General features: G+C 39.6%; 3 protein-coding genes across 5 annotated transcripts in view; all 3 read right to left on the bottom strand.

The window, feature by feature from the left end:
* The window catches only part of LOC139148900 (serine-rich adhesin for platelets-like), a 28873-nt gene extending 10791 nt beyond the window's left edge, over positions 1–18082 (bottom strand). Inside the window, exons 1-6 of the mRNA XM_070720347.1 lie at positions 3758–18082; positions 2473–3137; positions 1341–1747; positions 1132–1187; positions 858–922; positions 470–535 (exon numbers count right to left, since the gene is read on the bottom strand). Coding sequence (XP_070576448.1) covers positions 470–535; positions 858–922; positions 1132–1187; positions 1341–1747; positions 2473–3137; positions 3758–17422 — 14924 coding nt within the window. The 5' untranslated portion in view covers positions 17423–18082. The remainder of the gene's footprint in view (positions 1–469; positions 536–857; positions 923–1131; positions 1188–1340; positions 1748–2472; positions 3138–3757) is intronic.
* On the bottom strand, positions 17431–20366 carry LOC139150550 (uncharacterized). The gene is made up of 2 exons (XM_070722987.1): positions 17494–20366; positions 17431–17455 (listed from the first exon to the last, which is right to left on the bottom strand). Exons 1-2 carry the CDS (start codon positions 20364–20366, stop codon positions 17431–17433), a joined length of 2898 nt encoding a protein of 965 aa, XP_070579088.1.
* LOC139148901 (uncharacterized) overlaps positions 19807–27761 on the bottom strand; it is an 84801-nt gene continuing 76846 nt past the window's right edge. For all 3 annotated transcript variants that reach the window (XM_070720348.1, XM_070720349.1, XM_070720350.1), the window contains one exon: positions 19807–27637. In XM_070720348.1, the coding sequence (XP_070576449.1) occupies positions 20402–27637 (7236 nt within the window). In that variant the 3' untranslated portion in view covers positions 19807–20401. The remainder of the gene's footprint in view (positions 27638–27761) is intronic.

The following is a 27761-nucleotide window of genomic DNA, read 5'->3' as shown; positions in this document are numbered from 1 at the left end:
GTGATATTGAAGAATAATTAGAGAATCTGAATTTTGTAGTAATTTGAATCTTGTCATTATTATTATGAAGAACACAGACAAAACAACACATCTTCATAATGAAATGTTTATACCAGAGTTATTTGGGACACTCTGAACGCTGTATGCTGAACTTGGTCTTATTAATAATTGGTATTGGCAAATGCTATTACCATTAAATTGTGATCTAACTGTGGGAGACAGTGTGTGCTGAAGTTGGGAATGGAGATACTCTATCTAGAATGCCTTTCTAAAGCAAATTTTTGAATAGTGTGATTGAGGGCACTGCATAAAGGAACTAGCTGTAAGGGGATATTTTCATTGGAATGACTGATTGAGGGCGCTGTTCTTGTCAACTGGATGTTTGTATATTCTTTTGTGAGGGGAATAGACAGAGGAGGATATATCTTGGCATCTTCTGTGTGAAATAAATGGCTGACGATGCCCTTACCTATGAACTGGATGGGTTTGATGTTCTTTACGTAGTATAAGAACCTCTCTCTCTTCACCCTGGAAACTGTACAGAAAAATGGGTTTTAGATTTGGCAACTGCAGTTGAAAATATAACGACCTCAAGTTGACATGAAAAGCATGAATATGCAATGCTTATTATAACAAGTGAGCCATCTTTATGTGTCAAAATACTAGAGAGCTCTGGTGATTTCTGATACTGTCCTTGAAATTAGATGACTACGTACATGTGTCAACTGCTGAAAGTCAGTGAGAAAGAACTCTTCTAACTATGAACAAGTGGCTCATCAGTGATTAAAACCTTTTCCATTGAACAAAGTGACAAATCCTGAAAATATATGCTTCTGTGGATTAAGTGAGAAACTAACCTCCAACCACCAGCTTGGACTGGATGATTTGACTGTCTTGGATCAAATCTGCATGCCAGAAGTATCTAAAAAAATATATGCACCATATTAGCATTCTTTCTGACATAGATATGAGAGTACTGTTATTAGAGTCTTACATTAACAGCCTAAACGTAGAGTGTGTGACAATCTCAAGTTCATGGCCATTTACTTGATCAGAGTAACCGGACAAAACTTTGACAAAATTAATCAAAAGTTTATACACTTGAATTCTGACAATGAATTTGAAACTTACTTCATTCAAGAGAGAGTCAGTTGCCTGCGCAGCACTCTGCACGTAATCTCTGGAAACTGGTGAAGACAACAAAGAAATATTTGTATAAATAGACAGGAACAGTAAAGAGGGTCACATATTATAAGGAAGAAATAAAACACTGCTAACATACAACTTTGAAGTATCAAATAAACACTGACTAAAACTTAAAGTAGCAAAGTATAGCTGACCTATTTGATGAGGTACATGTTGTCTTTGTTCATATCTCACTGGTGTTGCTGTCTCACTATCTCCTGAAGAGCTACTTGCAGTTCTTGGCATTCTTGTACGACGTTGAGTGATTCTGTCTTTATCTTCTTGATGTTGTTTGGCTTGAAATGTTTGTACTTGGTTACTCTCCCTGTGACATTCTGGAACTGTTCTGGTCCTGACTCTTGGAGTAGTCTGTCTGTCTCTATGACGCTGAGCAAATGTTTGAGGTTTGTCTTGCTGTGTTTGTTTCACTGTCCCTACAGCTTGCTGTGCATCTCTTGGTTTGTGGGTACGTGATACTGACATTGTAATGTCTCTCTCTGGTTGCTCATGTGTCAATGATGAAGAGGATGACAAATTGGTTGCTTTTGGAGTTGTTTGAGCTCTGTGCAATGAAAAAAACAAATACTTATATCAATTTTTCTGGAGAGTTCTAAACTTGTTTAATTGAGTAGATTTCAATATCAAGATAAATATCTAAATATTCAAAATATTTGACATCATCCAAGTTTAAATCTTAACTGAATTTCAGACATTCTTTCCATCAAGTATTAGCCAAAAGGACTCTTGAATCTTGCTGTTAGGGAGTCCTATCATGTTACTTTCTTTCAATTCTCTGAAGGGTTAATTTTTTTTGTTAGAAGTATACCCCCACTAAGTGGTCTTTGCTCTACTGTTCATTTCTGACTAAACCTTGCCCTACTGTTCATTTCTGACTAAACTTTGCTGTAGTAAACTCTACTGTTCATGACTTATTAGCATTTACAGGACTACAGGTTTTAAGGCTCACATTTTAGTAATCTTTTATTTCTGACCTTAAAATACATTTAATCTTTCAAATTCCTTTGCATTGTGTGTTCTTTTCATTTTACCTTCTCTGAGATTGTAGTTTGATTTCATCATTTTCTTGCTTTTTATTATCTAAATCCCATATTTTACTGTTTGCTGATCTTCTACCTCTTGATAAAGACTGTCTGTGTGAGGTCCAAACATCAGAAAATTAATGAAAATCTGTTTGTAATAACAAAACAGCCCTGGACTTCATTTATTTTACCAAAATATCATCCAAAATAAACCAGTATTTTGAGAACAGGCACTTTTATGCCTTACCTGTATCCTTTATCTGTGTCAGTTTCTGTATTTCCAGTCCTTGTAAAGACTTCTCTGGAATGCTTTGATGTTACATCTCTTGGAATAGTACATGGCTGCACCTCAACTGGTCTTGAATGAGGACGAGCCATTCTTCTTACAGAACGCTTGGGACTTTGGTTCCTATATGCAAATGTCACAGTATCTGTAGCATCTGCTGAAGATGAGGAAGTTTTACGTTGTGATGATGAAACAGATTCTGAACTCTCCTCGGTTGAGAAACTTCCTACTATCTGTCCTGTTGCCATGGGTGCTGAATAACTATCAAAGGTTGACACAGTGGGAGTTCCAACATGGCTGGGTGAGTTCACTGCAGGTGTTGTAGATGAGAACACGTTAGTTGTACTGTCATTTTCTCTCCTGATTGTGGATGATCTGCTTGCACTGGAGGATCTCATAGTTGATGGGCTAACACTTCTTTCTCTCGTATGTTGTCTTGTACTGGTTACAGCTGATGTACCATTGTCATAGCTGCCATACCTTTGATGAGGTCTTCGCTCTCTGTCTCTTCGAGTCATCGCTTGATATAGTTCCTCAAAGCTCTGAGATGAAGTATCTTCATATCCCGTTTCAGACTGGGAACTGTATGACTTCCTGAGGTTATGAATTTCTTGTTCAACTGCATCCTGTAAGAATATCATAAAGATCTATGTATGATTTTGTTACAAAGTAGTAATAGTTAAAGAGCACCACAAGAAATTAAAAAAGGCAATTAATTTTTTCATTGGATAATTTTTTGCTACATAAAGCAGTTGACAAATAAGCTTTATATGGTGGATTAATACAAAAAGGTTAAATATAATAATGGCTTCAATTAACATAATGTGGAGACAGATGTATGTCAGTACAGCTGACAAGTGATACCAATAAATGTTTTACCATAAGTCATGCATTCCTAGGAAGCAGTTAAGATTTGACCTATAAGATTAGAGAACTAAGGTGTAGCTTGTGTTGAGAACATTTTCATGAGCTTGGTCTACTACCAAAGCTATTCAAAGTGAACTATTGAGCCCTATGATTGTCATTTATTGGCCATGCTCTATATACCAAATAAAATTGATAAGTATAAAAAATAGTATTTAGACATACACATAACACTATCATTTATTTCTTACTTTCTGATTTGGGTAAATTTTATATCATTGATAAAATTTCAGATTTAGCAAAAAGTGCTAATTTTCTGTTAATAAGGAAAAACATGTCGTATTTAGGAAGCTGTTTTGGTTGGCATATTATTATCACTTACCAATATAGGTTGTATTCCTTCTTGATTTGACTTAGTATCTATGGTTCTTGTTGTTCTTTCAGGTGATCTGTTTCTTGGGCTATACATTTCATAAGCTCTACCATCTTTGTCCATCCACCTACGGGGCCCTTCTGGTGAGTTACTTCTGGACCCACTTGGAGTTGATGTTTGTGGAGACAACACATAACCAGGTCTAGGAGGAGAATAGCTACTTCTAACCCTTCGTTGCGGAGACACACTTCTTGCACGGCCAACACCCTTTCTCCAGTCTGAGGCTCCAGTACTTGGTGATGCTGGCCTTGTCGATGTTCTAGACAGTGTTCCTGTTGATTTCCATTTTTGTGGGGCATCTCCTAACCTTGAACTTGAAAAACTTGACTGTCTTCCTTCATTCAATCTCTCTGTTGATCTCCAAGCTGGTGTGACTCTTTGGTTTTCAGAAGACAAGCTTCTTTGATGGCTAGAACTTGGGTAATCTTTTGATTTTTCTAAGAAACTAGGATATTGTGAAAGAAATTGCTTTTCTGTTCCAATTAAATCTGCAGCTTTATACCTGTGTGGAGACTGGGAGTTTGTGGCTGTCCAAATGGCTTCATATCGTCTTTGACCTACAGTGGATGTGAGTCCCTCGGGTGTTGCTGATCTTACTGCCCTGTCTGCCGAAGTACTGTAGGGTCTGTCTCTAACACTGTAATGTGTGAATGGTGATGGCGATACAGTTCTAGGTCTTGTAGGTGAAGAACTATGTGACCTCTCACTCAGAAACATTTTCTGTCTTTCAATTCTTATCTCCTCCTTGGCTTTAGTGGCAAACTCTTTCCTCTTTAGTTCAACCTTTCTCAAACGCTGTAATTCTTCTTGCATCCTCTTTTTCTCACTTTCTGTTTGTTCCTTTAGGGTAGCTCTTGCCTTTTCTATCTCTCTCTGGGATCGGTCTCGTGTATGTCTGTATTCTGACAGTAATAGATCTATATCAGAGTAATGGCCTCCACCAGAACTTTCACCCAAACCATGACGATTTGGCTGTACCAAAGGATCTGTGGTATGAGTATGATGGACGTGATGTTGTCTTGAGATACCAGCTGTATGTGTTTGTCTTTGGTGCCTCTCAATGGTGACATTCACAGTTCTTCTAGTTTCATTTCTCACCATCTCACGCTCATTCAAAAATGTCTCTATCTCTGCCCTCCTTGTGGCCAAAACCCTCTGTCTTGTCCTACTTGCCATTCCAGTAGTTGGAAAATCATCTTCCAATGCCCTAAGAATAGCATCTGTTTCTCCAATACCATGCATCAGCTTTGCTTCCATGAGTTGTACAGTTAGATCAGCTCTGTCATAGTTCAGCCCAAGCCATCTTCGGAGCAGTTCTCTATCTTTGCCCATTGCCTCAAGTTGTGCAAGGGACAAGTTGCTAATATAGATATCAGTTTCAACCTCTTCATCCTTCATCTCACGAGATGAATCTTCTGTTTGAGTAGATGTGTCGGTGGGTGATCTACCCTGGTATGTGGCTCCAGATCTGTCTTCATCATCAAGAGTTTGTAACATCATGTCACAGACTTGCTGAAAGGAATCAATTTCATTCTCTGCACGACTGATTGTTTCTAGGAGGTAGTCATCGGTTAAGGATGACTCATCTCTTGTCGCAACATGAGTTTGGGTATCACGAGATCTGGTACTGATGATATCTGGCCTAGAAAGACGACTGATTCTGTACAGATCTCCGTTCTGTGACAATACATTTGGTACTGGCTCACCTGGCCTCAAGTATACCATTGTGAATGAATCTGCACTTTCACTGCCAGATCTTTCCTCTTCAATTGAAGCGTTATGATCTTGTTCTGCTGTTCTCAAAACATTAAATTCTCTGTCATATGCTCTTATAGGCCTGCGCTGTATGTCATCAATTCTGCTTCTGTGAGTAATCCTGATGTTATCCCTGTCTGGTGAAGTTGCTTCAGAGTTATCAGATTCATTGGATTCCTTGCTGATGTTGGCATCATCAATGTCCTCACTGGACAACTGATATCTTGGTTTTCTAGCTGGGCTTGGAGACCTTTCAAGAATGCCTCTTACTTTGGCATACTCTTCCTTCATTTGTCGCAAAAGGTCATTCAGATCAATGTTTGTGGGACTAACCATATCATCTGTATCAGTGCTATGGTCATGTGTGAGAATCGGTGATGTTGAAGTTCCTTTTGCCTCGGTTGTAGCTGTCTTTTTGTCACTTTGTACACTCTCTTCTTGGATATCACTTTTTGGTTCTGCTTCTTTTACATTCACATCCTCAAGAATATCATAGTTGTCCATTTTCACTGGAGAAACAGACAAGGCTCTCAACCTGTATCCCTCTACATCAATATCACCATCATCATCATCATCATCATCATCATCATTATGAACATATTGAATCCCAATGCTTTTCCCTGCATGAGTAATAGGTTCTTCCAGGGGAGTACTTGTAAATATTTTCTCAGATGTGCCTCTGGGTAATTCTCCTTCATCTTGTCCAACTTCATCCATCAGTGCAACCAACTCTGGATGAGTTGTATCAAGGTCATCTGCATCTTCTGATTGCTCGTCATCATCCATGGAAATCTCAGCCATTACACTATCAATGTTTTGCTGTGTTTCTTTTAGGGCTTTGAGGTCTTCATCGTCTTCATCATCTAAGTCAAAGCTTATATCTGAGAATACTGGGAAGATGAACTCTGGATTTATTTCAGTTACTACTGTTGGATCTCCACTGGTTGCAGAATGCTCTTTATCCAGGACATTATCATTTGTATCTTCAGCATCCATGTTCTCTGCTTGCTCCAGTGCTGAAGCTTCAGTGGTACCTTGTTTCTTAATATTTTCCAAGAACTGGCGGAACGCTTCATTGATAGGTGGAGATTCTGCTGACATGACTGGTTCTGAGATGGATGTTTCAACAGAGGTTGTGCTTTCAAATTCTGGTATGACAGCTTCAACAATGTCTCTTTGCTCTGGACTTTGACTTTTCTGTTCAGCTAAATCTTTCTTTTCCATTGTAGGCTGTGGAAGGTTTTGATATAGTATTTTCTTGGCAGCCAGCTCATCAAGTCTTGGAACCTGATAAAGAACCTGGCTGTCCTCCTGATTGTTCTCTTCAACATCCTTACCTTCCATTGGTATTTCTTCTTCATCCGTAGGATTTAACTCTTCAGAGATTTTGTCCTCTTTCAATTCCGTTGAAACTGATATTCCTCCTGAGTCTTCTTCACTGCTCAGTTTCCATTTTGAGACAACATCTCTAGCCCTTTGGGACACAGCTTCAGTTTCTCTTCTCCTTCTTGACAAACTTTCCAGTAGCTCATCAATATCTTGCTGATTTTGCACTCTCTCAACCCTAGGCTGATGAGGTAAAATTTCCCTTGACCTTCTTGTGACCATCTCTGTCTGTTCTCTGCTTCTTGCCATACTCTTCAACAAGGCTGTCAGCTCATCTTCTGCAGTGACTTGGTTGGATTCACTCCTTACTGGGTGCCCCGGACTTGCCTCTTGGTCACTCCTACCACCTTCTGCATCAGACATGAAATATTGCGTTGCATCATCTGCATCAGTCTCAGTGTCAGTTTCTTTATTATAGGCATCAATATGTTCTTCTTCTGTGACATAATCTGAATCAAAAAATGCTGTTTCTAGTCTTGATTTGGAATATGGCACAAAGTGATGGGTCGCTAATTCACATGGTTCTCTCTTGAATTTTGCCTGTTCTTGATCCTTGTCATGTTGGCCTATTTCTCTTTCAATTGGTAAGGCAGATGCCTGGGCCAGATCAGTATCAGACAAGGAGTTATCCAGTGATGTAGATTGTAAGGATCCATCAAAAGAATCTGATGCTGCCTCAGTAGGTAATTTATCGATGGTTGAAATAGCAAACTCTTCAGGTTGTTCTCCAGCAGTTTCTTCAACTTCTGGAATTTCTGGTAGGTGCATAATTTCACCTTCCTCAGGCTGTAAGTCTTCATCAATAATGTCTTTGATGATAATGGTATCATTACTGAAATGTACATGTCTTGCTAGATCTTCCTCACTTCTTTGATCTGAAGCGGCACTTTCCATATTCATAAAATATGTGTGGTCTGTTAAGTCTGTAGTTGTTTGAGCATCTCTCATAGGTGTTTTGACAGTGTCAAAATTACTGCTGACCTGGACTCCTTGCTCCGACACTGTAAATTCTGTAGCCTGCTCTGCAACAGTCTCAGTATGAGGATCAAAGTCATGAGAAATTTGATCGAATTGTGTTCCCTGCTCTGCATGGCCAATTTGTTGAAATGATTCTGTCATGGTGCCAATTTCACAGGTTCCTCTGATATCAATCAATCCTGATGGACTTTCATGTAAAGTATGACTTTCTTCAGATGGCTCATTTTCTGTGTGTTCATTTCCATTAGTGTGTACAATTCCTTCATACAAAATCACTGGTTCAATTTGTGTACCAACTGACACACAAGAAGTTGATGGCTTCTGTGCCATTTCATCTGGAACTTGAGTAGATCTTGTCATGTATAAATCATCCTTTTCTGAAGGTTGTCTTTCTCTGTCAGGTATTTTATCATCCTCATAACTATGACTTTCCATTTCCCCAGTCTTGTTCTTCTCAAAGTTTTCTGAGGTATCTCTGCCCTCATCAACTTCTTCAGTCATAATACCCTGATCAGCATGCAGAGGCTCAGTATTTATAGAGGTTGTTATTGTTTGAGGTTTCATATCCAGCTTGGGTTCACTCTGTTTATCTGATGGTGCATCCGTCATCGTACTGATTTCAGTGGCCATAGGCACAGTATTGGTTCCAACTGAGCTTCTTGTGGGGAAGACACTTGTGACTGTTTGTTCTGGAGTGCTGACTTTAGGTGAATCAGTAGCAGGTTGTTGCCTGGTTTCCAAGATGTTATCGTAACCATAGTCAGCATCTGTCATTACCATAGTATCTGATGACACAGGGTCTGTATTTGTTCCTGTTGTTTTCCTTTCAGGTTGGTTGGATATCGGAACTGAACCCTTTGGGGGAAGATACACTTCTTCGGGGTAGATTGTTACAGAGTCCCCATCTATAACAACAGTTCTAGCATCCTCTAGGCTTTCAGCTTCTGTCTGTGCAAGATCTGTTGTTTCCTGGTGTTCCTGTATACGTTTACCACACTCAACAGGCTTCTTTAAAGTATAAAGAACTACACCTTCAACAGTTTCCTGGTGTGTGGTAGCATACTTTGGTTGTGTCTCTAGATCTTTATCAGTAGGCCCCTTTGGTATATCCTCCGCTTCAATATCAGCATTAGCACCTGTTGCGTCATCTCCATCAACAGGTAAACAGACATCATCAGATTTCATAGATGCACTTTCACTGACTGAGTCTGTATCACTTTCAACAATGGGCACAAACCTGTTTGATAAGAAGTGTTCTTCATCATGATACACATCCTCTAATTGCTCACTTTCTTCTGACAGCCATGCTTGTTCAAAGTCTGTTATTGGTGAAGTCCCTATACTAATTTTTTCTGTACCTTGATGGTCTGATATGACATCTACTTCAATGCTTGTACCATCTTTATCAGCTTGTGCACCAATGTTAACATCCTGAAGCTGTACAACTGGAGAGGTGCCTGTGCTTGCTGTAGCCATTTGCCCAGCATCAGTCATGGTACTGACATCAAAAGATGTAAATCTAACTGATTCAGTCTTTGTTTCTTCAGTTGCTGTTGCCATGTCAACCATCTCAGAAGACAATTGTATTGGTGATGTCCCAGCACTTCTTAAATTCTGATCAGTAAGACTTGCTTCTGGTTCCGTACTCATTGATCTATCAACTGTAGGCACTGTCAAAGCTGTGTCTGTGTTCGTGCTTGTACTAACCATTTTAGGCTTCATTGGTACATTCGTGATTACCACATTATCTGGTAGAATTGCTTCCTCCATAATGGATCTCACTTCTCTGTCTGGAGAATCAAGCACCTCCATTGTTATTTCAGGTCCTATGTAATCTGCAGTTTTGTCATTTCCAATCATATCTAAACCACCTGGAATCATATGTTTTGCTACATCACCATCCTCTGGCCTTTCAGTTTGTTTGTTCTCAAGGCTTGTGTTTTCATACTTGACTTGCTCTTCAGTATATGTGGAAGAGTCAGTTCTGGCTTCAATATAATATTTGCCTATATCGGTGTTTGTTGCCATGTCAGTTGTTGCCACAAAGTGTTTACCATATTCATCAGTATTTGTTGCTATTTCAAGTGTTGAAGGGGATGGTTTGTCATCATATTCTGTGTTGGTACCCGTCTCGAATGTTGTTCTTGGTGCTTTCTTTTCAGTGTCCTCAGTGTTGGTTGCTACTTCAATACTTGAATATTTTGCTCTTTCATCAATGATTGTGTTTGTTCCTGCTTCAACTGAAACTGTTTTATGCTCTGCATTTTCTGTGGTAGTTGTTGTTTCTGTTGTTGAGTGTAATCCTCTTTCACTTTTTGAGTCTTGCATTTGGCAAGTGCCGTCAGTATTGGTTGCAATCTCAACAGCCTGTACAGATACTGGTGATGTATTGGTGCAGGCATCTACACTCTTCTTGCCCTCTTGGCACTCTTCTGAACTTCTTGCACTGATTTGAACTTCCACATCATTGCTATGATCTACCATGGCCTCTTCATCCGAGTCATCATCACTTCTCGAAATAACGTAAGTTGTAATACCATATGATCGATGCACTATCACAGAGGAAGAATGCTCAGATGGGGAAAGAACATCATATGTTTCTGTATCAATCTCACTAGTAGAAGATGGATAGCTATGTTCTCTTGCAACTTCTGCAACTGCATCTTCCCTTGAATATATTTTAGTAACAGATTCCAATTGTTTTTCTTCAGGATCTGCCTGAGGTATCTGGTCCACTGCTCCCAACTCCCCTACTACTTCAAACTGATTGACTTTGTTGAATGCTTCCTTATCATTTTCAGTATCTGGAAAGAAGTCTTCAGTCACAAGCTGGATACTTCCAGATATAGTTCTTTCAGGAGTATTCTCTTCAGTTTCTTTTATGATGATCTTTTCTGCCTGTCTGTCAGTGTCTAGTTCACTGACTTCACTGCCTTCAAAAATGTGAATCGGAGAAACTGAACTTTCTGTATATTCTAACATTTCCATGTCCATAGTCTGATATGAGCTTGGCAAACTTGAAGGTTCAGGCACATCTAGTTTGGGACTTGTATCTCTAGCTTCTCTTGTGACAAATGCTTCTTCATGCATATCATGATCTGTTTCAATTCCACTAATGACTTTGATAAAGTCTGTTGTTGAAACAGATTCTTCTAGATATTCAAAAGTTTTTATTTCCCCAAGCTGGATGTCAAGTGATGAAACTGGAGTAGCTGAGGCATCTACATTTTCATCGATGTCTGACGGTCTTTCAAGAGTTAGTTTTCTGATGCTGTCTTTAACTTCATGCAGGTTATCTAACTGGCTTTCAGTTGAATGGGTGGCAGATTCAGGAAGAATCGTTGTTTCTGGGAGTGTTTCATCAAATAACTTGTTCTCATCTTCAGTTAGTGATGTATTATCTTCATCACTGTCATCATCACTCCTTGATATAACATAGGTTGTCACAGTTGGTGTTCTGTGCACAGTGACTGATGCTGTGGTATCTGCTGGAGATGACACATTGTACACTTCATCTTTCTTGTTTTCAACAACATTGGTAATTGGAAACTGCTGCTCCATTTGATTACCAGCATCTTCTGGGACAGTGTGAGATACCATATTTTCCTGTCCACTGACAATCACTTCTTCAGTATGTTGTTCGACGGTGTCAGTAACATCACAAGGAACAGCATCTGAGGATCTAAAATCAGGTTCAATATTTGTTGTACTTTGCTGTTCATCTTCATGGGTTTCAATGTTTTCTTGTGGCACAAGCTTCTGGCCATCTGATGGAAGGCTCGTTTGACTGATGAGTTCTTTTTCTAGTAGAGATTCCTCACCTACTTCAGAAGTTTCTGTATCTATGTGACTTACATCTTGGTCACTATAACTATCATCAGAAACACCAGTGGTCTCCCTTTCTAGGGCAATAACTGGCTCAATCTTTTCAGCAATGCCAATATCCTCTCTGGGATAGACAATGACATGTGCTTGATGTCGAGATGGTAACTGCCTATGGTCACTTATAGGTAAAGCATCTTCAAAACAATTTTCATCTGTTGGCTTGTCTCTGCTATCCACTTCTGGCCAATCTGATGGAGCAACAACTTTGGCTGCGATATGCCCTTCATCAACAGCCCTACCAGATGCTGGATCTTCTTGCTGAAGGCTGTGGTCATCTGTTCCAGTATTATCATCTTCTTCAAGTGGCATAAATGCATCTGTCTGGGCAAATGGTTCACTTACAATCCCTCCAAGTCTATCTTCTGCGGGCATGATTTCAATTGTTGATGCGACAATCTCTGGTTGCATTCTTTCCATATTGTTGTCTGCATCATAGCAAGTATCTGCAACTTTTTCTCTATCCGATTCATCATCAACCTCTGGAGTAATCTTTACAGTTGGGGCAAACACCTCTTCAGGGTACTCATAACGTTTGATTTCAATAGAGTGCTCTTGCATCGGTTGTTGTTTTCCACCAGTTGTAATCAATTCCTCTGTGTCTTCCTCTCCTTTTATAGCCTGGATATCTCCTTTCTGTAATTCATGAAGGTGAACTGTAAACTCTTCAGGCAAGCCACTACCAATACCTTTTGGAGATTCTGTTACAGATGCCCCTACTTCAAATGGCACAGATTCCCCATAAGAACCATCCTTTGCTTCACTTGAACTTGATTCTCCATCTGATTCATCACTGCGTGAAATCACATATGTTGTCATTGAAGGGGCTCTGAAAACAGTAACTGAGGCTGATTTCACAGAAGGAGACTGGACATCATAAACTTCACTACCATCAATATTAGGTATCTCCTCCACCTTATCATTGCTGCTATCAGATATGTGCACATCTTCAGTCCCATTTTCTACGTACTCACTAGCTGTGATCCCTTCCATATCATCATTTTCATGCCTATGGTCATCAACAATATGAAGATGCCTATTTTGTGAAGTGGGCAGCACATCTGTTTGCTCCGTCTGTTCATTATTTTCCTCTTTCATGAGAGGGTGACAGATTACATCTGATGAAGGTTGGATTTCTGTTGATACTGATGGAGGATCTTGTGAACCTCCTCCTTTTTTAAGCAGATACATATCTGTTTTAATATCTTCCAGGTGTTCTTTCTTTACTTTTTCATCGAAATTTTTGTCGCTTTTAATATCAGATATACAAGATGGTTTCTCTTTGTTACTTTCCATGTCAATTGCAGTTGAATCAGCCTGTCTGTTTGGTGCTGGGGCCTTGACATTCTCAAGTTCTTCATTTGCTGGAATACCAAACACATGCTCAGGATACTCAAACTGTTTGATGTCTTCCTGTTGTGGCTGTTCCTTGTTCTTTGGTAAAACATCTGCCTCTGATGAAGATTCTGCTGGTTCTGATCCAAGTTCAAAATCATTAACAGGTACCTCCCCGTCACTTTGTGTAATATCAATGACTGTAAACTCTGCTGTTGTCAATTCTGTGCCTTCAGATGCATTGGATGTGTTATATTCCATCGGTACAGCAGTTGTTAACTCATCAGCTGATTCCCTGAAACTTGTTGCATCTTCACATTTGACTTTATCAATGTCAAGTACATCACGCGAGTCAGAGCCAACTGAAGGCGAAGTGATATACAGTGCAGTGTCTTGCATTTCATGATCAATCTTTACTTGGATGGATTGATTTGGCTGCATATCATTTCCTTGAATGATAGAGTTCTCCTGCTGTGAAGCTGATTCATTCAGCACAAGTGACTCAGTAATGGTTGTAACATCATGATCGGCTTGAACTTCTGGTGGGATTTCCATTTTTTCAGTTGTCACATCTTCAAGTCCATCTACTTGCTGACTCAGGGTATCTTCAAGATGCACCTGTTCCTTTTGAATATTTTCACTAGCCATGTACTCAGTGACTGTCTCACTGAAGCAGACTCCAAATTCTGACTGGATTTTCTGAGTAGTGATGTTTGAGGAACTTAGTTCAGGTGGTTGGACGGCAACATCTATTGCTGTTGTTGACTCAATAATGGCTTCCTCAGGTGGTGGAGAAGCAGCTTCAGAAATATCTGACAACGATGATACTGGAGTCACGGAATGATCTGGTGATGCAGAGTGCACATCCTTGTGGGCAAGATCTGGTTGCAAAATCTTTATCTGTGGCATCATGCTTGAGGTAACTGAATACACCCGTTCACCAAAAGGAGGCATTGAAAATATTTCTGCTTTCCTTGATTCCAAAATATCTGCCTGCACACTAGGAACACTGTCAACAGTAGTGTCTTCACACTGGTCATTTTCTTTTTCTTGATGTACAGCTGTGAGTTGCTTATCAGGTTTTTCTGTTTTGTTTTCGATTTGAGCTGATTCAGTCTCAGAAGGTGCTGGAATTTCTTCCTTTCCTGACATGGGAAAGAGATCTTCTTTTGTGTCTTTGCGTTGTAATCTGTGCAGTGTTATACCTGCTTCAGACCTTTCCTCAGAAGGACTTTTGATTTTGGATGAAGACCACTGAACTGTACTTTCAGTTGGACTGGTTTCCTCTTTGGTTTCATATGATATATGTGGCAAATGTTCTGGCTCTTCCTCAATAATTGATTCTTCTGATTCTTTTAACATCATGTCTTGAATTTTTGCTGATTTACCATCAGAAGTAACAGGCCCTGGTGTGCTTTTTGGCATTTTCAAGATTTCTTCTGTTGTTCCAATATCTGTTTTCTCAAGTTCAGCTCTCTCAGCAGCATGTTCCATGTCACCTGCTTGTGTTATAATGGGTTTTGGAACATAGTTCTCTGGAACTGCTGCTATTTCATCAGTCATTATTTCCCCTTCCTCTTTATCACAATTATCTTGAATATTAACTTCCATTATGTCAGATGTTACCTCTGTTTCTGTGCCCAGTATTTTCTCTGGAATTGAGGATGCTGCTTGCTGCACCAAATCCTGAATATTTTCTCCTTGTTCTATGATCTCAGCAGCAGGACAAATTCGCTTTGGCATGACACTATGCTGAACAGGCCATTCCGCTTCAGGAATATTGTACCTTCTAATACTGCCTATAGTCGTTACAGCCTGTGTGACTTCTTGGTAATCTGCTTTTGATTCAGAGTCCATTGGTAAATTTTCCTCGTGGGTCTTGGTATCAGGAACGTCTGTAGACTGCTGTGCTACTGCTGGTTCACTTGTTTTTGGTTTATCAGTGCCTTTCCACTCTTCTTCTGTGTCTGTTTGTGTCACAAGTGATGTTTCAGTATCTGTAGGTATGTCGGTTATATCTATACTTTTGTCTTCATAAACGCTGGAAGGTTGATCTGGCTCATCAATTGCAATATTGTCTATTATTGAAGTATCATAAGGATGCTCCTGACTTTGTGACATTTTCTCATTAACTACTGAAATTTCCGGAGCAAGCTCTGGTGATGGTTCTGGTACTTCAACAAACAACTGTGCAACATGCATCGATTTGTCATACATGCCATTATAATGCAGATCTTGTGTTTCTTTTCCCATTTTCTGATCTCTAATTTCATCATTTGGCTTCTGATCATGACAACGCTGGTAAACCATATCTGCTTTCCCGGTGTCTTCACACCTTCTCTGTGAAGAGACACCACTGACAGTATCACTATCATCTTTCACCGATGTTGTGAGAATGGAGACCCTGTAATGGTCTGTAGAATCCATGGTCACAGTAGTAGATGCAATGTTTTGGTCGATGTTATCGTATTCAAGTGTTACTGGGATATCAGCCGAGTCTTGTTCATCGATATCAAGTGTCTTTACTGTCATGATATTATTTGCTTTATCTGATGAAATCTCTTCACCAAAAGGAACTGTTAGTTGTGCCTCCTCCTTTGGCTGTTCTTTGTCACCATTGTCTTCTTTGTCGATATATTCTGGAATGCTCGCTGTTGAGGCCCCAGGAGTTATTTGACTTTGCAATAACGGAGTATCTACATAAGCAACCACTCCCTCCACTGGTTCTATGATGTCATCAACCTCGATCTTCTCTAGATTATCACCTGGTTGGTTAGAAATTTCAACAACAATAAGGTCATTATTAGTTTCTGTTGTTTGAGATTGATCACGCAGGAAGGGAGGAGTAGAACGCTTGTCAGGCTGAACTACTTCTAATTCAATTTCCATTGAAGAGACTGCCTCATGTCTCTCAGTATCTACATCAATTGGTTGACTTCTACTGCATTCATCCTCGAATGGCATGTCTTGGACTGTTGACTGGCATTCAGAATCATCAATTTCCTCAGCATGCACAAGTGATGGTTTGCCTTCTGTTGGATGTTCATGAGGAATTTGACCTTCTGTCTGTGCAATTTCATCTGTTGCACCGCTATTTATTTTGTCTTCAGTTACAGTATCAAGTTGAGGTAACTCAGGAGGAATTTCAGTGGCACATTCTGTTTGGTCAGTCTTACTTGATGCAATTAACTCCTCCACTGGGACCTCCTCTACTAACACTTCACTTTCAGGGATTTTATGTCCTTCTGTTTGTGTCGTAGTTGTCTCATTAACTGAATTTCTTTCAAACTTATCACTGTTCTCATCTTTACAGGGAATATCAAGAACATCTTCCACAAGTTCCTCAATGTTTTCAGTTATACCTTCATCATACAGTGGTTCTTCAGTTTCTCCAGTTTTTGTGGTGTCATTCTCAGACAACGTAGTCAATTGAAGTGGCCTGAATGAACCTGAATCAGAGTCTTGGTCAGTAACATTAACAAGCTCTGGGATACCTCTCTTGCGGATTATCATTTCTTGAACTATAGCAGTTTGTGATTCATTAATGTCTGGAACTTGAAAATCTTTGATATGCAGTTTCATAGCTTCTTCCGTGTTCTCTTGCTGGGTTTCAGGTTGTAAAGTTTTATGTTCTTTCATTGCAGTGGTCTTAGTTGAAAGACTATCATCAATATCACAGACATCTCCTTCCTGTTCATTTTCCATTTGATGTTCAAGTTCTGCTTCAGGTTCCTCATCAATAACACTCAGACCGCTGCTGTCAATGGAGTCCACTTCTGCAATAATAGATGATATTTCATCTTCATCCAGTTCCACTAAAATGGCATCCTCTGTTGACCATTGTTCCTCTTGATCCATATCTGCATCATTATATGGTTCCATTTCAATGACTTGAATGATAGGTGTTCTGTCAATGTAATGATCCTCAGATACTGTTTCTACCATAACTGTTACTTGGGATGAGTCAGGAGGTTCTGCCAAATTTGTTGTTATCTGGAGTTGATCTGCAGCCTCCTCAACTTGATGTGATACAGAAATGAGATTTTGTCCATCGTGTACATCAGGTCTTTCATTTATTTCACTAATAAATTCTGCTGGCACAGGTGATTCCTTTGAAGCTGGGATGGCACTTTGTTCTTCAACTTCAGAGGTTGGAACAGCTTCTGCTGGCGTCGTACATGATCTGCACTTCAGGTTCAACATCTTCTTGATCATAGTTCTTTGTGATGTGTTGGTGCTTGTCTGAACATAAAGGCTTTGGCTCTTCATGTTCTCCATCAGTGCTTTTAAAGTTTTCCAATGATTTTTTTTCTTTGAATGTCAGTGGGTATAATTTAATTTTATCATGCTCTTCAGCTGTGCTTTCATATGTTTCAGATATTCCCCTTTCCTCTTGTGCTGTGCTGTCTTCATCTTTGAGAACATTTGGTCTGTCAAGTGTCTTCCTGTCTTCCACCCAAATGTCAACTGGTTTGTCTCCTGCTTTGCTATCTCTGACCTGCATTGATTCTGGCCTATCATCAACAACGCTGTGCTCAACTTTCCTTGTGTCATGACTGTTTTTTGTATCTTCACATGTGTCCAGCCTGTCACTTTCTTTATTCTCATCAGCATTTTCTTCAACTGACTGGAGATCAACTTTGCTGTATTCAATCTCCATTAAATCCATCTCACCATCTTCTTGAGATTTTGACTCTGGCATTCCATCACTTTGAGGGTCATTAACCTCCACTTTACTGTGTTGACCATCTTTTCTGCTGTCATCAATCTCAAATGCCTTGTCATTCTCTCTGCTGTCTTTTATCTTTGGCATCTTTGACTGGCTCTTGTCTTCACTATTGTCAACCTCTGATATATCTGTGTTTTCATTGATTTTACGGTCTTGAATTTTTATTGTATCACATTCATCGTCCACTTTCCTTTCTGCAATTTCTGAAGTATCCTGCTTCCCATCTGCTTCACTATCTGCAACTTCCAAGATATCTACCCTCGCTGTAATTGACACAGTATCTATACTGTCATTTACTCTGCCATCTTCAACATTTATTGCGTCTGATTTATCATCTATTTCACTTTGTACAGTCTCAAGCGCTGTCAGTTTTTCATCTTTTTCATGGTCTTCAATCTCCATAGTATATGGTCTATCCCCTTCTTGTTGGTAATCAATAAAATCTTTCATCTCTGGTGCTCCTGGTATGTTATCTAATGTACTGTCTTCGGTCTGCATGACACCAAGTCTTCCATCTGTCTTGCTGCCTTCAATTTGTACTGTATCTGGACCATCACTCTCTTTATTCTCTGCAACTTCCATTGTATATGGCTTGTTGTTCTCCTTGTTTCCTTCAGTGTCTTCATTATATGCAGCTGCCTTTATGCTTTCAACATTTGGTACATCTAAACTGTCACCTGTTTCAAAGTTTTTCAGTGTCCCTGTGTCTTCTTGGCCATGAACTGTGCTTTCTTCAGTTTCAAGAATGTTAGCGCTCTCTTCCACTTTGGTACCTTCTATCTCTATGGTATGGAAACTGTAGTCTACCTTGTTGTCATCAGTGTTGGCTGTTTGTGGCCTGCTATTTACTTCACTGCCATAAGATTCTTCTTCATCTTGTTGCTGATTTCCTTTGTTCTCTGCAGTCTCAACTTTATCTATCTGTTCACCTGTGTCACTTTTTTCAACTTCAAAAGTATTTGATTTACTTGATACTTTGCTATCATCACTTTCAATAGTGAAAGAAGGCTGGTCACATACTGTGTCATCTGCCTTGGCGTCTTCAACATCTATTTCATCTGTCTGGCTATCTGCTTTGCTGGCTTGAGCTACTAATGTACTGGTCAAATTAATATCTTGTTTATTTGTTGGCATTTCCACTTTGGCAGGAGTTGTATCAAGTGAAATGACTTCTGTCATATCCTTGATATGTTCTGTGTATTCTCGTGACATGGGCACTGGATGTTCTGTGTCAGAATCTTCTTTATCAGGAAATTTATCATCCTCCAGTTCTTCTCTTTGTATGTCAATTGAAGTATGTCTTGGTATTTCATGGATATGAATACTGCCCACATCATATTGTTGTGGCTGCTCATCTCGCACTTCAGTCTCACACTGATCTTGTTCCTCCTGTTGTACTTCAAATGCTGGTCCAATCTCTTCAAGAATTTTCTGATCTTGCTGGGAATTCTGATCAAGAATGTAAATGCCTTGTGGAGGTGTCTCATTAACCACAGTTGGCACTGCTACATCATTTTGAATCTCCATGTCCATCAAACAAGACTTATTTGCTGGTTGATCTGCTCCATCTTCTTCTGGTTGTCTGGGTGTATTAATGTTAGATTTCATGGGCTGTATGGAGTCTTTCAGTAATGCTTCGTGTTGAGTTGTACTCTGATCATGATGGTTCATATTCTCCTTAGGTTGTTCAGGACCACTATAATACAGTTTTGCAACAGTACTATCAGGATGGATAACATCTTGCAATGTCTGAGCTATATGGCTTTCATCCTCTGAAGGTAATTCTTCTACTACTTGGACAGTCCCCATTACAGCACTGACCTCCTGTAAATGTTCACTGGATGGAACCTCATAAAGTTGTTCTGTTTTGTGAGCATTGATAACAGATTCCTGGGTATGAAGAGGTTCTTTCAGTACAGTTTTAACTTTCTGAATATGTTCATCAGAGAGACCTTCATTCTGCTGAGCTTGCTCAGAATGTGAATCCTCCAGTTGTATTTTGTTTATACTGGTGACCTCATCTGGTGGTTGCTCTGACAAAACGGCTCCTTCCTCTATGCTTTTATGTGTTATTGTATCAATTTCCACTTCCCAAACAGATTCTTCTGGTAGTGCTGCATATTTCTGAATGTTCTGTTCAATAAAACACATTTCCTGCTCAGGTTGATTTTGCTGCATCTCTAAAGTTTCATCAGAATTGTAGTTTATATTTCTGTAATCAGGGTCTGGAGGTTGCCCAGTTGTTGCCTGCTCTTGTATGTTATCTTTGTTGCCCTCTTCTTCTTGTGACTGTTCCAATGCTGATTTTAAAGACTCATCTTGCTTAGTGTCTTCTTCAAGTATACAACTTTGTTTCTCCACATTGATAGATAGATTCTCTCTTGGCTTAGTAACGTCACTAATGAAAGCACTAGCAGATTCTGTAGACCACGTTGTTGTTGATTCATATTGCTGAACATTCTCATCATGTTGGTGTAACATATCTGGCTGCATTTCCAATGCCACAGCCTTAGAAGACTCCAGATGTTCTACCTGTAATGCTTCATCTCTGTCAATCTCTTCAAGCTGTATAGCACTGGAGAGCATACCAGTGGCATGTTGTAGTTCAGGCAGAGCTGTTTCATCTTGATGGATAAATTCAGCATTATGGCAAGAGTATTCTGAATGTTGCTGAATCTCTCCTTCTTCATTCTGTTTGTGTTAACAGAACTAGTTGGGATGTCTATGAAGTTTTTGGTCTTAGTTTGTGTCTCATCGAGTTGCGGTTGACCGTCAACATAGCAAATTTCTTTGAAATGTTCCTCAGCTTCATCCTTATCACTGTTACTGGTTTCATCAGTACTGGTTGCAAGACTGTCAGGTTCTCTGTGTGACTCTTCTTCTTCATCACCTTGAAGTTTATGTTGGGAAGGAAGACTGGCATCTGTAGCATGTTCTACACTTAAATTTTCAACCTTTGTATATATTCCTTGTAATGGCTGAATTTCAGCATCTCCAGACTCTTCTGAGTTAGCCTCCTCCTCCTGTACTTTTGATTCTTGTTCCACATTTTCTTTGTCATCACCATCTTTGGTATCACTGTCCTTCTCTGATGGAATTTCTAAATTTGCCAATTCCTGGTCACCCTGTTCATGGATATCAACAAGCATCCTTTCCTTTGTGTACAGCTCTCCATCAGAATCACTAAGATTATATGAATCATCTGATGATGACTCACTGGCTGGTGACTTTCCATCCGGTGATTGCAGTGAGCTGTCTGAAGATGGATATATCTCTTCACTAATCTCCTTGGTAATATCTGCTTTTTCTGTTTTACTTCTCTTCCTTTTCTTTGTATCTTCCAAAGTAAAACTTGGCACCCGTGAGATCTTCTTCCTTTCCTCTAGATTAGACTGGTCTTCTATTTCTCTTTCTGATTCCTTTTGTGTGATTTGTTCTGTATCGACCTTACTTACATCAACTTTGTTGCTTAAAAGCTTGTCAAAATCATGGTCATCTTGTATCTCCATCTTGTTATCCGTCTTTTCTCCTTGTTTTTCTGGAACTGATGGTGAACTGTCTTCCTCTTTATGCTCCTTACAAGGGGACTTAATAAACTGGCCGGCTTGCTCTGCAATACATTTTTCTGATGAAAACATGTCTGCATCACCTGTACCATGTATTTTGTATCCTTCACTGGCTTCTGCTTCTTCTGGTGTTGCATCTTTGTGATATGATATGTTCCCACAAACTTCAAAAGGTTGAAGTTGAACACTTTCCTCTTTTTCCGTCATCAAATTTTGCACATTTACACTCTCTTTTTGGAGGGCTTGATGATCTCTTTGGCCTATGTTTGGTGTAATATCATCTACACTGACTGCTGGAAGGGATTCATCAAGGTCTGACAGAACTTGTTCAAAGATGCTTCGGATTTCTGGTGATTTAACTATTTCTTCTGAATAAATTCTTGGCACTTTTTGTAACATCACATATTCAACATCGAATGCCAGACTTGGCACAGTTTTCATGTCTAGAGCTGCCTCTTCTGATTGATGTTGAACTAATTCCTGATGTGTTTTAGCATCTGTAGACATCCCTCGTCTGAGAGGTAATGTACTGCTGTCATTGGCATTGCCATGGCCCTGCTCAAGGTCTGCAGTATCAACTGTTTCCAGTTTACTTTTGTCCTCTTTATCAATGGACCGGACATCAGCAACATACAAAGGTGATGGTGTTTCAATGCAACTTTGGCAGAAGTCTTCTGAAGTATGTTTGGAAACTGGAGGTGATGAGGTGGAAGTCATGGTTTTGTCTCCTTCAGATGTAGCTTGACCAGGGCTGAAAATTTTAGGGCTATCTTGTGATGGTTCAGTCTCTTCATTTACTTCTTTTATCATGTCCCCAATTGTAAGTCCATTCTCTTTGGTTTCTTCTTGAAAGGTTTCTTCTCTATGATCACATGACAATTCATCAGTCTTTCCAGAACCAAATAAATCTTCAAGAGTTCCAATTGTTGGTAATGCCTCAGCCTCTAATGAATACTGTTCATCTAAGATATCATGTGATGATAAATCTGAATGTGTTTCAATAGCTATGGATTTTCCATTGCCGTTTTTCTCCATTGGCAGATAAGTGGTGTCAGAACTTGATTGATCTGAAGCAGTTGTGTCTTCAGCATCATGCAGTTCACTTTGCCTTCCATGATGATTATCATCAACTGTAAATGATGTATCAAGTTTGATTTTCTTATGCTTTGGTACTTCCACAGTAAGTGGTGCAGCAAAAGTATCTGCTACTTCAATGTCTGAAGAAATATTGCTCACAGGCATTTCACTTTCTGCAGGGATCTGGTCAACTTTGGTTGCCTGCAAACTCACAACTGTTGTTTCAGTGTGAAGACCCAGTCCCTGTGGCATTATCTCTTCAGTATTCATGTCTAAGGAATTGGCATCAGTTTGAGAAAGGCTGCTCTGGTCAAGTACTTCTTCAAGTTTCTCAGATAGTACTGTTGGTATCAGTGCAGTTTCTTTGGCATCAGCCACTTCATCCATGATTTCATCACACTCACTTTTAGGTGACCCAGAAGAACTGTCAATTTCCATACTCACTGTAACAATCGGGATCTCTCTACCTACAGCAGTCTTCAAATCACCTTTTGTACCCATGGTAACTGTCTCTGTGTCATGAGGACTTTGCTGCTGCTTTTCAATAATTTCTACATCTTGCTGCATTGTCAACTGTTCTTTTGGCAGCACTGCAGTATCATCTCTCTTCACTGTGCCATCTGCACTGCCAACATCAACCAATTTCTTCAAGTCTTTGTGGCGTGCCTTGTCCCCATTCTGTTCCTTGAGCATAGGTGTATCACCATCTTCAGAGCCAAAGGAGTCTTGTTTTAAAACTTTTTCTCGCATTTTGCCGGACGATTTTGATGGTTCAGAAAGGGTAAGGAGTGCAGGCTTTTGACTTGACTCCACAGATTGAAACCAGGGTTGATGTCCATGAACCATGATCACTCCTGGTGTGAGTTTTTCAGGCTGTGCTTCTATGTTTTCTTTACCTTCAGGGAAAGAAAATACTCTACTTGGTACCTTTGGGCTGACTGATGGACTTTTGATGGTGAACTTTCTGCTGACCTTTTCTGTAGTTTTAGTGGTAAACCTTTCTTGTAGTTCCCTCATAACAGTTGCCCGTCTACCAAGAGTTACTTGTTTAACAACTGTAGCTGGATTGATTTCAACTGTAACAGTTTTATTGACCACTGAAGCTTTCAATTCTACATGACTTACTTGGTGTTTTTCAGTGCTGATTGTGTGTATTAATTTCTTCTCATCAGTTGTGTGTTTAGTAGATGTAATCTCCCCCTCTTCAATAACTTTTTCTTGTGCAAATGAATATTTTTGGCTTCGGATTCCCCGTTGAGGACTAGCATCAGCTTCATGGCTGCCCTTCCTCTTGTAAATATCCCTGTTTTTTTTATCATCTTCATCATCTCCATCACCAGCACCAGTGCTGTGGCCATTAGAGGACGCAGCTCTCCTCGGAGAAAGTGGTGTCATCTGATTTGCACTAGCTTGCTGTTGACTTTGTGACTGTTGACTTTGACCCTTTGTTTTATCTGTTCCTGTATCTGTTGGTTGGTGATGCCACTCTTTCTCTTGGTCACCTTTATGAATATTCTTGGGTGAAATGGGACCATTGCCTTCTTTTAGTGCTGCTTCTTGTATCTCTTTTACAAGTGCTGATTTTCTAGCAAGCACTACATGGTCCACAGTTGTTGGCTCTTCAACAAATACCTGTTCAGATGGCACCTCACAGGTTGGTATTTCCATAGCTAGGTGATCATGTGTCTGTTTGGCATCAATTTCAATCACAGTTTTTGGCGGCACTTTGGCAATTTTAGAATGGTCTCCTACATTTACTGTGCCATGTTCATAGGCATGGATTTGACATTCAGATGTTTCACGTATTGGAATGAAGTAATGATCAGGGTAAACTGTTGGATGTTCTTCATGCAAAGTTGACGCATATGAATCACACTCTCTATAATTTCCTTCACAAGGCTCTGATGTGTTTGTGGAATTGTCTTGTCCAGAAATGATCAGTTGGGGCTTTACACCTTTAAATGTGGGTGAAAATTGTTCTTCACTATCCTTCACTGTTTGTATTGCACCTTTCTTAGTTATTTTCTCATCTTGATTTTCATCTCTACAATTATACTGGTGTTGATTTTCTTCTGGTATTGTAATTTCAGTTGGAAGCAGAGCCTTTTCAATGTAGTCACCATCTAATGCCTCTGTTGTCTCAGTTTCAGTGGTACATGGGAAAACTTGTTCAACAGAAAGTACTTCGGCATCTTGCACTTGTGGCACAATTTCCTTCAAAGGACTTGATGGGTTTGATTTATTCAGTTGCGATGCCTGATATACAACCTCTGGAAACAAAGCTCCCCTTGCGACATCATGCTGGGTTGGTTCAATGCAAGGAACTGCCTCAACATCTGATTGGCCTATTCCACTGTCGCCAGCCTCATCAAATGAACCACGGCACCCAATATCCTCATCATCAGTCATTTCATTTGATGAAATTTCAGAAAGTCTTTTAAGTTCAGCTATATCATCTTCAGTAAGGTCATCTTTCATGTCTTCAATCACTTCAGCAAGATCTGAATTGTCATTGTGTGATGTTGATTCTGTGGCTTCCTTACTGATAGGTATCTCCTCTGGGTACTGTTCTTGGATTGTGAAACTGTTTCCGTCCAAATGAAAAATGGTCTCATCTGAATTTTCTTGTCGTTGTTCAGGGTTTCTGTCTGTCTGAAGAAAATTATTTGCATTGTCTCTGTTGTCAGTAGATATCACTTCACTTTCCACTAATTTACAGACAGTTTGAATACCTGTTTCATGTGCTTTGAGCGGAGTTGGAGTTGTTGCTTCAGATCGACTTTCTTCATTATCAGCTGTGTCATGAGAAGTACTCTTGGTGGCAGCAATACTTGGAAAAGTAATTTCTACGGGTGATTGGGACTTGAAGTTATCGCTACCATCCATAGAGTCCTGACCACTTGTACACTCAAATGGCATTTGTATTGAAAGGCTAACATCTTCAGAAGGTGAATCAAGATTTTCATCAAGTCTACCATGGGGAGGCATCTTAGGAGACTCTTTCAAGTGGCATCTTAGGAGACTCTTTCTTTGTTGTGTCTCTTGCTCTGTTGCGACAACTTTGTCTCCTGTTATATCATCATTGTCATCAGGTGTACCCTTGAGCTGTACACTTCTATCCATGTCAACATCCATCTTGACTATATCAATGGGCTCATAAGTCAATGGGGAAATGTTCTCTGACTCTCTACCTGGAATGTTGCCAACACTGTCTTCATCATGTGTAATGTCACCATATGGGGGATTTCTTTCCACAGAAAGATCACGTACTTTGATATCATGAACTTCTTTTGATGAGACGACTTGTATTTCAGGGGTTAAAATGACAAATTTTTCTCCTGTACGGTTTTCTCCTGCTTCAGTTTCAGCAATATCTTGAGCGGACAACTGAAAAGTGTTGTTAGCACCACTGTGGTCATCAAAATCCATCTGTACAGGCGGGGAAGTTGATACTTCTGGCAGTGTTTCTGTTGAAGCTGGCTCAGATGAATCTTGCTCAAATTTCAGAAAATTTGTAACTTCATTATGCTGATCAGGTGGGAATAAAGTATTTTGATTGTTGTTGCCCATGTGACTTTTCTGTGTATTTTTCAAATCATCAATATGAGTATCACTATATCCATTGGTCTCATTTGTTTCCTTTGATGGATTTTCTGGGGAAGTGCCACTTTCATCATCTTCCCTGATAGCAACATTGTGTCCTTCATCTTGCGGGGTATGTCTAATTTCGACACAAGGTGTTTCTGGGTTGTCTGCATCTGCAGAACTTTCAACCTCTTCTGAATCTCTTGTAGATTCCACACTGCTTGGTTTTTCCATAAACTCTGCAACATGTTGTGCAGACTCAGTGTCGATATTCTCCGTTACTGAGTCAGACACTTGATCTGTTTGATCTGCTGGAATCTTTACATCTTCATCAGTTCTTTGTCTTTCTGTTAGATGCTGTTCTTCAATTGTTGGTACAGGCATTGTTGGTGTTTTCTCACCATCAAAGACAGAATAATTGGAATCACCTTCAGGTATTTCTTTTTCAGCCTTTAGTTCAACGATGCCAGTGTCAACATCTTCAATTTCTCTGACATTTTTATCAGTTTTCCTTTCTGGTGAGATAGTCATTGATTCTATGTGTTGTTTGAAAGAATTTTCCTTACCTGATCCATCACATGTACTTTCTGATGAATCAGTGTATTCTCCTGACTCTTCCTCAAGGACACCGAGCCGATCTTCATCTGATGACTGGTCTTCCACAACATAGGAACCATTATCAGTGGATGTTGTTAAAGAATCAACTGAACAGCTGGAATCATCATCTGAAGACTCTCCATCAGATGATGAATGTTCTGCAGAGTGAATCCTAACTTTTGACAGAAGCATTGTTTGTGATGAGGGCAATTCTTCTTGATTTCTATCACTATGTTTATCATCATCACCTTGCTCACTTGTTGATGTATTCAGTTTCTTCAGTACACTTGAAGACATATCATCAGGAGGTATAACACCATGGTCCTCACGATATTTTGATTTCTTTGGTGGTGTTACACCACTTTCACTACTACTTGTACTATCCTGGTCTTCAGTGCCATCATAGGTGTTTTCGCCAATATCATCATCACTTGCATCAACTGCTACATACTGTACTTGGCCAACAGACGCATTCTCTAGTTTACCAAATCTTGTTCTTTTATCGCCAGGCTTTGACTGGGGCATCTGCACAGCAGCTGCATCGCCAAGATCTCCACTATTTGGTAACAAAACAAATTTGTAATCAATATCTTGTTCGTTGGCTTCCATGTTTTTGACTGTCTGACTCTTGACAGATGAAACACACTGACTATTGTCATCATCATTTTCTTTGTGAATTACTTGTTCAGCTGGAAAACAAGCACTTAGTTCCTCAAGTACTGTTTTGTTTGTAATGTCTTCAGTATTACAACTTGTAGGCTCATGGTCCTGCATGTATTCAAACATCTCTTTGGTTTTCACAGCTGGTACCAAGTCCAGACGAGAATTATCATCCACAGAAGCCTCCATCACATTTATAGCTCTTGTATCTATCATTTCAGGTTCTGAAATCTTGGGTATATCTGTAAATGCTTCTTCAGTGCTGCCAGAGTCTGAAATCTTGACAACAAAAAATTAAAAATGTTTTGTATTAAGTCAATAAAAGTGAATTCGTTAGGCCATATTTAATATTGCATTTTTTTATTCTAAAATAACATCATGCTAATATACACTATTCTATTGA

This window comes from Ptychodera flava, chromosome 14 (assembly GCF_041260155.1).
Source record: "Ptychodera flava strain L36383 chromosome 14, AS_Pfla_20210202, whole genome shotgun sequence".
Taxonomy (NCBI): domain Eukaryota; kingdom Metazoa; phylum Hemichordata; class Enteropneusta; family Ptychoderidae; genus Ptychodera; species Ptychodera flava.
This window is presented reverse-complemented; position numbering and strand designations above follow the sequence as displayed.